Source organism: Capricornis sumatraensis, chromosome 1, assembly GCF_032405125.1.
Source record: "Capricornis sumatraensis isolate serow.1 chromosome 1, serow.2, whole genome shotgun sequence".
NCBI lineage: Eukaryota > Metazoa > Chordata > Mammalia > Artiodactyla > Bovidae > Capricornis > Capricornis sumatraensis.
The window spans coordinates 241,294,491-241,309,025 of record NC_091069.1 but is presented as its reverse complement, the minus strand read 5'-3'; the positions used below and the strand labels follow the sequence as shown (position 1 = coordinate 241,309,025).

The following is a 14,535-nucleotide window of genomic DNA, read 5'->3' as shown; positions in this document are numbered from 1 at the left end:
CCCTGTCCATCTCCAACTCCCGGAGCTGGCTCAAACTCATGTCCATCGAGTCAGTGATACCATCCAACCATTTCATCCTCTGTCATCCCCTTTTCCTCCTACCTTCAATCTTTCCCAGAATTAGGGTTTTTACCCCAGCAAAATGAGAATTTATGCCCACACAAAAACCTATACATGATTGTTCATAGCAGCTTTATCTGTAATAGCCCCAAACTGGAACAACCCACACGTCCTTCAGAAGGTGAATGGCTGGACAAATCATGATAACATCCATGCCATGGAACAGTATTCAGCAATAAAGAGGAACAAACTATTGATACATGGAACAACTGGGAATGATCTCAAGGGCATTATGCTGAATGAAAAAAGGAATCTCAAAAGGTCACACATATATTTCATGATTTCATTTATATCATGTTCTCAAAACGACTAAGTTACAGTGCTAGAGAACATATTAGCGTTGTCAGAAGGAGATCTCAGTGGCAATGGGATAGTCTTAAAAGCAGAGGGATGGCAGTTCCCTGAATCTGTACACGTGATCAAATGGCCTTGAACTATACTCACACATTACTGCAATGTCACTCCCCTGTTTTTGGTCTTACATTTGCAGCTATGTAAGGTGAAACCCTTGGAAGGAACCAGGTAAAAAGTACATAGGTCCTCTCAGCACCATTTTTCCTATGAATCTGTAATTATTTCAAAATAAATCCTTCTTCCACTTGCCTTCCTGATAGCTCAGTTGGTAAAGAATCTGCCTGCAATGCAGGAGACCCCGGGTTGATTCCTAGATCGGGAAGATCTGCTGGAGAAGGGATAGGCTACCCACTCAGTATTCTTGGGCTTCCCTTGTGGCTCAGCTGGTAAAGAATCTGCCTGCAGTGTGGGAGACCTGGGTTCGATCCCTGGGTTGGGAGGATCCGCTGGAGAAGGGAAAGGCTGTCCACTCCAGTATTCTGGCCTGGACAATTCCATGGACTGTATACTCTATGGGGTCGCAAAGAGTTGGACACGACTGAGTGGCTTTCACTTTCACTTTCCACTTGTTAAATTCATCACCAGGAGACAAAATGAAAACCAGGAAAGGGCTTGAGGCACAGTCACAGGAGGAAAGGATGTGAATAACCTTTGACCTCCACCCCACCCAGTCCCATAATTCTCCCTCCTTGACCCCCAACACCCATAAGCAGAGCAGGGTGGGCCTCTCAGGGGACAGACACCCTGGAGAGCATAACATATGCTGTCCCTTGTGTCAGAGAAACAGCCCAGGAAGGAAAGAGCATGTCAGCTCATAGGCGGATGAGGGCATTCTCTGACCCAGGGGATTCTCTTCAGTGTCTCCCGAGGCATGGATTGCAGGTTGTGGGGATGTAGCACTTTCCTCTGGAAACTGAGAAGTTAAGCCCAAGCTGCTGCCCCACGGCTGGGGGTCAGAAGCCTCTGGACATTATGGACACAGGCCAGAACAAAGCACCCCTCCCTCACTTGGGGGGTCACCAGAGTCACTCAGGCCCAGCTGTGAGCTCTCCTTCTTCCCACTGCTCTTCCCCCGCTTTCCACCCCCACTGACAGCACAGCCATTATTTCGCTAGGCTGGGACCCTGGGTGTGAAAGTTCCCAAAACGTGGGCAGCAATTACCAATCAACCACTCCTTCTATAAGATAACCCCAGTTTGGCTCCAAAAGTTTCATTTTAAGAAGAAACAGATCTCTTTGAGGTTGCTAGGATATGTTAGCCACCAAGGTTTCCCCCTCACCTCTCTGACTCGCGCCCCACAAACATTGAATGAACCTGTTCTTAATTTGGAGCTTAGGAGTTCTGAATGCTGAACTGCTCCCCCTGACAACAGCTGGTGAGCGAGTATTCTGCTGCTGCTGCTGCTGTCGCTTCAGTTGTGTCCGACTCTGTGCGACCCCATAGATGGCAGCCCACCAGGCTCCCCCGTCCCTGGGATTCTCCAGGCAAGAACACTGGAGTGGGTTGCCATTTCTGTCTCCAAGGCATGAAAGTGAAAAGTGAAAGTGAAGTCGCTCAGTCGTGTCCGACTCTTCACAACCCCATGGACTGCAGCCCACCAGACTCCTCCGTCCACGGGATTTTCCAGGCAAGAGTACTGGAGTGGGGTGCCATTGCCTTCTCCAGAGCAGGTCCTCTACTTCTTAGTTTAAAAATTATTTAATAAGAAAAGGAGTTAAAAAAATACAATACACAAAGCAATTATTTCTAAGAACGTGTGTTTATAATTTATATTCAATAACATTCTAATTAGCCTTATGTTATTAAAAAGCATTACATGTTAAAAAAAAAAAAAAAAAAGAATGCTGTAAGCAAGGTGGCTCAGTGCTAAAGCATCTGTCTGCCAGTGCAGGAGACGTGGGTTCGATCCCTGGGTTGGGAAGATCCCCTGGAGGAGGGAAAGGCAACACACTCCAGTATTCTTGCCTGGAGAATTCCACGGACAGAGGAGCCTGGTATTGCAGTGAAAAGGAAAAATGAGGAATGAGTTTTTCTTTCCCTTTCCTGAGAACAAAGAAGATAAAGAGAACAGTGAACAGTCCCGAACTTTCCTAGTTTTTACTTTTAACTGTTCCTAATCTGGACTGCAGCCATGAAATCAAAAGACGCTTACTCCTTGGAAGAAAAGTTATGATCAACCTAGATAGCATATTCAAAAGCAGAGACAGTACTTTGCCAACAAAGGTCCGTCTAGTCAAGGCTATGGTTTTTCCAGTAGTCATGTATGGATGTGAGAGTTGGACTGTGAAGAAGGCTGAGCGCCAAAGAATTGATGCTTTTGAACCGTGGTGTTGGAGAAGACTGTTGAGAGCCTTGGACTGCAAGGAGATCCAAACAGTCCATTCTAAAGGAGATCAGCCCTGGGATTTCTTCGGAAGGAATGATGCTAAAGATGAAACTCCAGTACTTTGGTCACCTCATGGGAAGAGTTGACTCATTGGAAAAGACTCTGATGCTGGGAGGGATTGGTGGCAGGAGGAGAAGGGGACGACAGAGGATGAGATGGCTGGATGGCATCACTGACTCGATAGACGTTGAGCCTGACTGAACTCCGGGAGTTGGTGATGGACAGGGAGGCCTGGCATGCTGCTATTCATGAGGTCGCAAAGAGTCGGACACGACTGAGCGACTGAACTGAACTGAACTGAACTGAATCTGTACTCTGTAACTAAGCTTGCTTTTTTGCCCCCTAACTCTGCATGTCTGTAAATAAGTTTGATTTTCTGCCCCCTAATTCTGCATAAGCTACATTTTGCACCTATTATCTTCTGGTTCTATGCCAATTACATCCTGTATTTGGTGTTCACCTTTATAGCACTCTCTTGGCAGATCAACCCACAGAAGTTTTTCTGTATCAGAAAGAAGGCCCAAGTAAAAATACACAATGGACCCAACTACTGGGCCACCAGACTGCCAGAGGCTACCTGAAGCCAGCCCGTGGCTATTTTTGAAACAATGCAGGAGGAAGAAGACCAGATCCTAACACCTTTGCTCCTCATCACTGACCCTTAACCGCAAGCGCTCATCCTACATAAACCCCTAGGCCCCTCCTCAGGAGGGGTGGCACAGTTCTTGAGGCATGAGCCTACTATGTTGCCCTCTCCGCCAGCTAAGGATTAAAGCCACCTTTTTATATCCTCCAGACTCTGTCTCTGTAATTTTTATCCGGCTTCAGTGGGCAGAGAAAGCCAAGATTTTGTTCCCCAACACTGTGGGCTGCGGTCCACGGGGTCACAAAAGAGTCGGACACAACTGAGCAATTATGCAGGCATGCACACAAGTCAGAAGCAATAGTGACTCTCCAGAGTAAATAATAATTGTACTGACTCCTGCAGAAGGAGGTACCAATGCCTGAGAGTCACCCCATGCCTGAGAGTCACCAGGCTCTTGAAATGAGACCAGGAAGAAAAAAAGATCTGAACCTGTTAGTGCCTATACACATCTGAGCTGCAGCCACTGGTCACAACTGGGGTGTGTCACCAGAGTCTGGAGAAACCCCTGACTGCTCGGAATAAGTACACCCAAGGTATCTCCACGTGCTTATACAGAGCTATCCAGCACTGTGCAATAGACAGGGCCAGGCACACAGGGCTTAGGGTTTGGGGCTCTGACTTCAGAGGCTCACATTCCTGGTTCCTCTACACACCACCCTTTCTATGTATCCACACCCAAGAGACCAGCCTCGCAAAGCCTTGTTTTCCTCATCATTAATGGGAACAGTAACAGTGTAAAGTTGATAGAGCTGTAATGAGGATTGCATATGGGTAAACTATGTCCATAGTTCAAGTACATTCAGACAGATCCGTTGCTGTTAGCTACTATTATTATTTTTGGGATATTATTATTATAAACTACAGTTTCTCTTAACTATTAACTGTGTCTCACAGAATGAGGTATAATTGGTGGAATAACAGATTCGAAATGACGTTTGTATGCTAAGTCTTGTTTGCTGAGGCAAGAACTGACCTCACAATGATGCCAATACCAGAAAGCCCAGCATGATTTACAAAGTTATTTCCTCTGCCTCTTTCCACATAATCCTTAGGAAGCCCTCCCCCACCAGCCCTGGGGGGTGGGGGTTAGGCATTGTTCATATTACCCAGTTTTTTTCACTTAAGGACTCTGAGGCTCAGGAATGCTTTCCTGTATCACCTAGTTAAGTAAGGGGATGGCATGAGGCTTGAGTCTTAGTCCCCTTATTTCATGCCTTTTCCCAAACCATATGGTATGTGGGGTATTACAAGAATGTCATAAAGCTTATTGGGCTTCCCATGTGGTTCAGTGGTAAGGAATCTGTCTGCCAGTGCAGGAGGATTTGATCCCTGGGTCAGGAAGTTCCCCTGAAGGAGGAAATAGCAACCCATGCCAGCATTCTTGCCTGGAAATCCCATGGACAGAAGAGCCTGGCGGGCTAGAGTCTATGGGGTTGCAAGAGTTGGACATGACTGAGCGACTGTAAAGCCTATTGGTCAATCTGTCCCAACAAGGAGGAACCTGGAAAAACGATGGGTCCTCAGGCTGGGTGTCCCTTGTTCCTCCCTTATCACACATGCCACAAAACATGTGCAGTCCACACCTCCTGGGAAGGTGCAGGGCAGCCACCAACCTTCTTATTGGGAGGAGGAAATCTCTCATCAAATAGCAAAGCCCCCAAATGTCAGCAATGTCCCCTGGAAGAAAAGGCTTCAGGGAGTTTAACTCATGGAATTCCAGCCCCCAGATTTGCCTTGAGATATCAAATTTCCTACCTGTTTTCAAGCTGGTAAGTGAAGCTAAGTGAAAGTTGCTCCTAACTCTGGCCTAAGAATTATTATGGATTAAGGGAAGAAATGATTGAAAAAATTCTGGTTTTCAGAGTGCATAAAAACTTTTAACTGGTATGAGTCTTAAGGAGGCCAACTGGCCTGGGCCCAAGCCTCAGGCACGTGTGACTAATTCATCAGCATGTGATAAATTATCTTATATTTATAGATCTTCAAAGAAACTGCTGCCGTAAACTCATTTATTTTAGAGACTCAGGGCGGGTCTAAACAGATCAATCTCATTTGGGGTTACCCTGGCTATGAGCTGTCCCTCCTGCTCCCAACACTAAGAGTGGTGAAAATAGAGGACTTAGCCTCAGTCTGGCTCCCTCCTGGGCCTCTTTCTTTTCAGACCACCTGATGATTACTCTGGCCCTTTCCTCCTATTTGCTAATTTATAAACACCAAATTTTCCACAATTCTCTGCTGAAACCTTTCTAAACTTTCTTAAAATGATGGGACCTAAACCACAGTGTTCTCATCAGGGTCTGGCCAAAGGTGAAGAGATTGGAGGATTATTTTAAACTCTCTCAAAATTTCTGTCTTACTTACATCCAACCATGGAATCAATTCAGCCTAGTGTGGTATGGGGAAAGAACAGAAGCAGGAGTGGGGAGCCCAGCTCTATTGCTAACAATATGTGTAAGTACACAGATGGGTTCCACTGTGACCTCCAGATCCCTTTCTTTTGGACACAAAACCAGCCCAGGGAGACCTTTATCCTTCCTTCGTGTGTTTCGGGTTCCCCTTAATTGTACCACTGGAGGCTTTACCGCCCCAAATCTGACTGCGTGACCGCCATAAACAGCCTGTCTGCACCATCTGCCCTGACTCCAAGGAAACCTGACCTGGGCTCCACCACCTCCCACATCCTCACCACAGGAGGTGCATTTTGCCCTCCCAGAAGAGGCAAAAAAGCCTGAGTGTGCATTCCACCCTTCCAGTCCTCTTGGACCTGTGAGTGGAGGAAAGCAACCTCACCACACAACTGCCTACACCCAGCTTTTCTTCACCCACTCCCCATAACTTGCCAGGCACCTGCCTAAACTTTATTGCATAGACCAAAAGCCGCTGCTTTCCGGGGGCTAGTTCCGGACCTGGAAAGCTGGTCCAAGAGCTGCAGTGTAGGTTGCCAGCCTCGGGGGAATTCTTAACATTGCAGGCAGCAGCCCCATCAGGTAGCAGAGCCCACGCGCTGGCTGCCGCCCTCAGGGACAAGGAAAGCATAGTGGAGAATGGCTCTTCCGCCACCCACTCAAGCTGAGACGGGCTCTGATCTTCATCTCAGAGGGACCACAGCCTGTCCCCTACAAGGCGCCAGACCAGGCACTTCCAAGCCCACGCCTTTAACAAAGTAACTCCCACAGGAGCCCAAAACCGTGTCCCGGAGATGTTCTTGTTCAAAGAACTGGGCAATTCCCTTCCCTAGTGCCAAGACTACCTGAATAGAGTTGGCCCAATAAGCAGGTAACTTTCATCGCTGCTTCCTACCCCGAGGAGGGCGTGTGAGTAAGCGCACGCACACACATACACACGCACACGCACGCCTGCACACATACATGCACACACACGCATGCACACACACGCGCACACGCACACACCACCGGCTTGCCTGGCAGGGCGCCCCCTTGCCCGCGGTGCGGGGTCCGCGGAGATGCGCTGGGGAGCGCAGCACCGACCGAGGGACTGCGAGGGTGGGCGCCCGCACCCTCAGCGGCTCCCAGGCGCCTGCAGCACCGACGCCGGGACCGCGCCGACAGAGCGCCCTGTGCGGCTCGGGCTCGACGGCCCCGCTTCTCCGCTCACCTTAATGTTGCTGAAGATGGAGCGGGGATGGCAGCCGGCTCGGCCCGCAGAGGCGGCGCTACCCTGGCGCGCGCCGGGCTTGGACAGGAGCCCCATGGAGGCGGCAGCACGGGGCGGGAGGCCGGGCGAGCGGGGCCGGGGCTCCTGGGCTGCGGCGGGCGGCCAGCGGGTGGCGGGCGCCGTGTCGCTGGCCGGAGGAGAGTGAGCGCGAGGGTGCGCGCCTAGAAGTTTTATAAGTGGCCGCCGATGATGAAACGCGCGCTCCCTCCTCCCTCTTTCCCTTCGGTGTCAAAGGCGCTGCGAGCCCCCGCCCCGCCGCCGCCGCCCCCCTCAGACAGGTGTGACGCGGCGGCCGGCGGCGCTTGACCTCTTTCCGGCCGAAGTTGTCTCTGCGTCCGCAGCTGGGCTGGGACCCGCAAGGCTCGACCGCCCCGGGAGAAGGGCCCGCCCGCCGGAGGGTGGGGGCGGGGGGTGGCGGGCCGGGGAGACGGAGGTCTGCAGGGGGGGCGGCCGGCTGCAGAGCGTGGGGGCACCCGGGGCGCTGGCGTGGCAGGGTGGGCGCCGCGGGCCCGCAGGCTCGAGGGGGCCAGAGAAGGGATCGGCAGCGCCACGGAGGTGCAAGACAGGAGGCGGGGGCGAGGGGAGCTGAGGGAACCAACGGGAGCCAGGGTGGTTGGAGGGGAGCCGACGTTCGTGAAGGGAGGGGGAGCTTCCGCGCCCCTCCCGATGCGATCTGGGAGATTTACAGAGCCGGTCTCTGCTTGTTTGCACTCGCCGAAAACCTGGGCTCTCAGTTCCGGTGATGGCTCTGAGACTCGCTGAGGCTCTGTTTGTGTCGAGGACTGATTTATATTTAAACTGCTCTTTGCACTAGAGAGGGGCCGGGTAACAAAGGTGGAGAAGTGGGGGCCGCCCCGGGCTGGACCCGAGCCAAGGTAAACTGGAGGTGCTGTCGAGTGTCAGCATGGCTCGCTCTGGCCTGGAGTGTTGCCAGGAGGGTGGGAGTGGGGAGGAGCGGTGAGAGTGGGGCCGTGGACAAACGGGGTACACCCACTGATCTCCTTTTCAGGGCTGGAATAGAACAGACGCTTAGTTTTTTTCCCCCAAGATTTTTCCACCAAGATACATAGTGCTGGAAAGAGAAAGAAGGGGAGACTTCCAAGGGAAGGATAAGAAGGTTCTACCCAAAGCAGCTGCACTGAGAAATCTAGTTCTGGAGGTGTTTTTCCAGTTCCCTAATTCCTGTCATTCTTGAAGAGCCAACGTTTTCAAGCCACCACCCCCCCACACACACACACATCCCCGCTCCCAACTATTCCGAGGAAAAGATGCTCCTCAATTACCAGGAAGATTTGGCTAAGACAGGAGCCACAGGACAGATGGACCACGTAGGTCTCCTATTTCTACCCAAGGCTTGATTGATGCCTTCCTGGGCCTGGTCTGGGCTGTCTGTGTCCAGGGGCTTCTCCTTTCCACCTGCAGCCCCAGGACCCTGGGCACAACAGCACATAGTGCTGGAGGAAAAGCCACTGGACTGTAGGCGGCTTTGGGCCAGTTGGCTCACCCACAGATCAAGGGTCAGCTAGAGAGGCTTTCAGGAGCCCTGCAGCAGGCCCAGATCCAGAGGAAGCATGGAACCGGGTTGGTTAGTAAGCCAGCTTGGAGAATTTGAAACACAAAGATGGCCCCCTACGGAGCACTCAGCGTGTGCTGGGCACTGGGCTTTCGCAGCCGTGGTGGACTCCACAGGCATTCTGCTAGCACTCCCAGATGCGAGGCCACAGAACCCCAGCATTAGCCCGACAGTTACTAGCACTGTTATAATCTGGATTTTACAGATGATGATGAGGTCAACCAAAAAGAGTGCCTGGAAGTCATAGAGCTAGTAAGCCATGAAGATGGACCTAGCTTTCCTGACTCCAAAGCCCAGACTTATAGCACTATACCTTTGAAAAGTTATCTATTCTAAAAGCCTCATTTCACAAGTGAGACCAAGCAGTTAGCAGAGAAGGCCCAGGTCAAGGTTATGGTCATGTTAGGGCTGCATCACTAGAGCATCTTCCTCACACACTGAGTGAGGCCTTGCTGTGGTCCTCTGATAGAATCCCAGGCAGGGTCAGCCTCTCCAGCCCCACCTTGTCCTCCTCCATTAATCTTGCCTTTGCCCATTCTCAGGACTAACATCATCTTTAAAGGAAAGGTCTATTCAGATGTCCACAGATGGTTAGCTGCCATCATCTACCTTTCCTAGGGGGAGTTCACCTAAATGGAGTGGAGACCCAACAGTTGGGCTAACTGAAGTTGGGACTTCAATGAGTTTTATTGGTCTTTCGTAACAAAAAGACACTAGTAGGTAGTCCAGAATCACGACCTAGGTGCCTTCAAGATTCTTAAGTGTGTACGCTTCCCTGGTTGCTCAGATGGCAAAGGATCCGCCTGCAGTGCAGGAGACTTGGGTTTGATCCCTCCGTTGGGAAGATCCCCTGGAGAAGGGAATGTCAACCCACTCCAGTATTCTTGCCTGGAAATCCCATGGCCAGAGGAGCCTAGAGAGCTACAGTGCATGGGGTCACAAAGGGTCAGACTCAGCTGAGTGACTAACACTTTCATTTTCTTGTCCTCATGGCTGGCTCCTCTACCAGCTTCCTCTCCTAATTCCAGGGAGAAGACGGAAAATAGGAAGGGGCTGTGATCACTTCAGGGAAGCAGATCTCTCCTGTGCATGCTCCGCTGCTTTTCCTTAAATCTTGTTGGCCCAAACTGGGTCACACGGTCACCCATTAGAAGGAGGCTAAGAATTGTAGTTAATATCTGACTGCTTCCTTTCAGTGTCTACAGCAACCCATTTCCCCTAAAAGAACACCCTCAGCGTCTGTTTCTAAGATTCTTCTCAGATCCTGTGATTTCAGCAAATACTTCTCAGCACTAGAAAAATAAAGCGCAAGGACAGTTCCTGACTTCAAAGATTCTAGGATCTCAGGGTGGGGAGCAAGAAGAGAAAGCATCAGAGTGAGGTAGCAAAGAGCTGTTGTGTACATTGGCTGCGGGAACACAAAAGAAGGGCAACAAGAAAGCTGCCTGGAGGAGGTGACTTTCAAGCTGAACCCTAGGGACTGTAAGGCCTGGGAGGATTAGAGTGAAAGAAGGTAAATCTACTCCATGATTTCAGTCTGGCTGGAACTGAGACCAGAAGACAGTGAGAAGGTGTGCAGTGAAGATGTTGGAGCACCGAGTGGCATGCAATGAAGTGCAGGCCTTATTTCCAACATGCTGCTGCTGCTAAGTCGCTTCAGTCGTGTCCGACTCTGTGCGACCCCATAGACGGCAGCCCACCAGGCTCCCCCGTCTCTGGGATTCTCCAGGCAAGAACACTGGAGTGGGTTGCCATTTCCTTCTCCAACGCATGAAAGTGAAAAGTGAAAGTGAAGTTGCTCAGTCGTGTCCAACTCTTCACAACCCCATGGACTGCAGCCTTCCAGGCTCCTCCACCCATGGGATTTTCCAGGCAAGAGTACTGGAGTGGGGTGCCATTGCCTTCTCTGACCAACATAATGGAGAGCCTTTAAAGGCTTCTGAAGTGACCATGCTGGTTTGCATTTTACATGGGCCTATGGGGCAGTCTGGAAGACATCTCAGGAGCTCTGCAGCAATGGGGATGATTCTGGGGAAGAAGGAAAGGCACAAAAGATGTTGGGCATCCAAGTGTCAATGAGGGAGATGTTAGGGATGACTCCCAGGGTCTGACTTGGGCAACCTGCTTTGGTGATGCTGAGTGCTGAAGAAGGACCCAGAAGGAGCAGCAGCAACTGGGGGAATGTGGTGAGTCCCTGAGGCTCATTAGAGTTCAGATTGCCTGGAGTACGTGCAGGAAAGAGATCCAACAGGCAGATTGGCATAGCAGTCCCGTGCTCAGAGGATATGCTGGGCTAGAGGTCGGGGGCTGGGTATCCACATGGAGGCACTGGGTAAGCCTTGAGAACAGATGTGTCTCCTGGTGAACATGTGTTGAACTAGGTCCAGAAGCAGCCACAGCAACACCCAGTTGGCACAGGGGGTGGAGCCAGCAAAAGAGACAGAGGGGAAGAGTCCAGCATGGAGAGGAGCAAACCCCAGAACACACGTCTGCATGTTGATAGAGCCCCGGGGCAGTGTTCTGAGGAGGAGGTCAGGAGCATGCCTGGGATGCTGAGAAGGGACGATAAGATCCAAGGATGGCCATTGGACCGGCAGGAGTGTTTGTGCTGGGTGATATGAGCAGAGGCCAGACTATGTGGCCTGAGGAAGACCTGAGAGGGAGAAAGTGCAAACAGGGGCCAGTAGAACTGGCTCCAGGGGTGCAGAGCAGAGGAGAAAAACAAAGGAGCCAAGCAGCTTCTCATCTTAGCCCTGAAACTTCCTCTCTGCCTGAAACTGGAGCAGTCACGTTCCTCTCGGGCTTTGGCTCATGCTTCTCCCCCTGCCTTGTAGCGCTTGGTTTCTGCCCTTCAAGGGTGGCTCCTGTTACTATCTGTTCTGGGCCCCCATAACAACAATAGAACTAAAGGAAACTAAAGGTCATTGTGCCCATTTCACAGATGAATAAACCGAGGCTTGGAGCTCTTCCCTAACACACACCGTGTGTTCCTCCTGCCTTCATTATCACAGGTAGCAGTGGAGACAATACGTGTGTTGCTGAGGGCACAGACCCCCGAGTCACACATAAACGCCACTGCCCCTCCTCACAAGCTGTGCTACTTTAATAAAGAGGCCTGCATCACCTCTCAGTGCCTCTGTGCCCCTTCCCGGCTGTCATAAGTGTGCATGAGGCCGTGCTAAGTCCCCAGTGCTCGTGCGGGAGTTGCTGGTGCCCAGTGGGCGCCTGGTGGTTGGCAGGATTGAGCTTGGTCTCTTCCTCTAAGTCAGTTGTGAGCCCTTTGGGACAAAGCTTCTGTGTTCATTCTCTTCGCCAAGCATATCCTGTAGCTTTAAGATGTTTATTAAGTGGAATCAAGCTGAAATGAATCCCAGAAAGACCCAGTGACTGGGGAAGGCCTCATTGCTCCAGAGGCCTCCAAGCCCCTCCTGCCGCATACCAGGCTCCCCTCTCCCGCTGCCCTCCCTTCCACTCCGCTGCCTCCACCCCCTACCCTAGGCCTCCCTAGTCAGCCTTGTTGTCACTGTTGACTGGCCAGGGGCCCCTTGGTGTGTTTATTGGTCCCCGGGCCACACCCACCACTCCTGCAGCCGCAGATGGAGGTCTATGACAGTTTGGACTTAGCTGTGATTTGGGGCTAACTCTGCCTGGGTTGGGAAGATCCCCTGGAGAAGGAAATGGCTCCCCACTCCAGTGTTCTACCCTGGAGAATTCCATGGACTGTGTAGTCCATGGGGCTGCAGAGAGCTGGACACGACTAAGCGACTTTCACTTCACTTCACTTCATTGCCCACCTAGCTCCTTGTGTGCCAAGGTGATGGGCGTGGGGTGGGGTGGGGTTGGGATGGGGCAGGGGTCCCCCAGTGACTACACCCCCAACTAGGTGCAGGGTATCTCTGCATCCAGATGACACTGGTGTGGCAGCCTCGTCCCCAGTGAGCGGCTCTGGCCACTAGTCTATATTTTTATTGAACAAACGCTCAGTGTTGACAGTCCTTGCCTCGCACTGGCACAAAGCTGATTCACTTAATCCTCAAAACAACCCAATAAGAGGAGTTACTTCTATTAGTGCCATTTTATATTTGGAGAAACTGAGGATTAGAGAGGTTAAAATAGCTTGCTCAGGGCCACACAGCTAGTAGGTGGCAGAGCCAAGATTCAAACCCTGGCTGCTCAGAGCAGAGTCTCAGCTCCTAAGTGCATCCTCTGCTCCCCACTCCCCCACCGGAGGGCTTTTCAGGGCTCTGAAGTCCACCTTGGGCCTCACCCATCCCTGCCGCTGAGGACCTCCGCTGCCAGCAGCACACCAGCCTGAGTGGGGGTTTGAGCACAGCCTGGGGCCACTGGGATCCTTCTCAGTCCAGCTCTGAGGGCCCTTCATGCCTTTCTTCTCTACCCACACCTTCCCTCCTGCGGCACCTTCGGCAGGCCACCTGAGCCTCACTCAGGGGCTGACCTTTGCTCCCCTCTCCCCACGGGAAAATGCAGCAAAGAGAGGGAGGGGCAGGGTGTCCCACTCCTGGGACCCCAGCTGCATTGCATGTTACCTATGGGCCACCAGTGTTTGCTCAGGGTGGGCACACTGATGGCATGTCTGCTTTCTTCCCAGAAGGGCTTTTCACGGCCTGATGTCTTGTTCCAGCTCTGGGTCTCACTCCAGGTCACTTGCTGCTTTGAGAGGAGGTATGGCGGGAGATTCAGCAGAGGCAGGAAGAAGAGAGACCCCCACAGCCCTGACTCTGCACCCCTCCCCCTGGGCAAGGAGCCCCAGCTGGCCCCCATCCTCTGTGCTCCGTCCATCCAGGTTCAGGTTGTCCCCAAGCGGAGTTATCACAGCCAGTCCTCCTGTGTGATCACCAGCCAGCCTCCCTGCAGCGCACCGACTTCACTGCAACCTCCTGATCCTGCCATGTGAGGGCCCCGGGCACATGGATCCTGTCCTATGGATGTTGCCAAGTAACCAGAAAACTAGTGCTCTGTCTCTTTGCCATGGCGTTTGTTTTTGAACTGTTTGTTAATCTTTAGGTTATAGTCTTTCAAAAATAATTTAACTGTGTTTGAACTCTACTCCACCCATCATTTGGCACCGCTATTAAACCTTTACTGACTTTTCTATTTTTCCTGTTTCTTTCCAATAAGCATGTTTTTTCCTAGAAAAATCACAGTGTACTATTTGGCTCCTACTTTTTACAATAAGCATTTTTCCATGCTGAGAGGGGCTTGTCACCATTTTTTGAATGGCTGTGTGGACAACCAGGAGTTATGTAAGCTTCCACTGCTGATGAATGTTGGGGGTGTCTCTAACTTTTGTCTTTTGTACACAGGGACTTGATGGATAACTTTTTGCAAAAAAACTCTTTGCCTTAGGACTGATGGCCAGCAGTGTCATTTGAACACCGCTAGATATTTTTCTCTGTGATATTCAAAATTATGCCTCCTGCTATATTTCTACCACTTAGGTCTCTTCTCCTTACCAACGACAACCCTCCTGGCCCCTGTAGAGGGTGGCTGGCCCCCAGGGGAAATGGCCTGACTTGCTGTAAAGTCCACCCAGGTCCTGGGGTCCTCCTAAGGTCTTTCTTATTTCCAGTGGCTCAAACAGAGCACCAGAACTCAGAGAGACACCTTTAGGCTGACCCACGGGTGCCAGGTGATGTGACTGCCTTGATCTGCAGCTCTTTCCCCCTCCCCCAGCTCTGGAGAAAGAACTGTAGGTCAGAGGTCTTGGGTAGGCATCTTCCCAAAAAGAGCTGATCCGCACGTGTATGGTCCAGAGAGGC

At 51.5% G+C, this 14,535-nt stretch overlaps 1 protein-coding gene across 1 annotated transcript in view; it reads right to left on the bottom strand.

Annotated features, from left to right (window-relative positions):
- SLCO2A1 (solute carrier organic anion transporter family member 2A1) overlaps nucleotides 1–7,245 on the bottom strand; it is a 94,156-nt gene extending 86,911 nt beyond the window's left edge. The window contains exon 1 of the mRNA XM_068970013.1: nucleotides 7,123–7,245. Within this exon, the coding sequence (XP_068826114.1) occupies nucleotides 7,123–7,218 (96 nt within the window). The 5' untranslated portion in view covers nucleotides 7,219–7,245. The remainder of the gene's footprint in view (nucleotides 1–7,122) is intronic.
- Nucleotides 7,246–14,535: the final 7,290 nt, after the last annotated feature.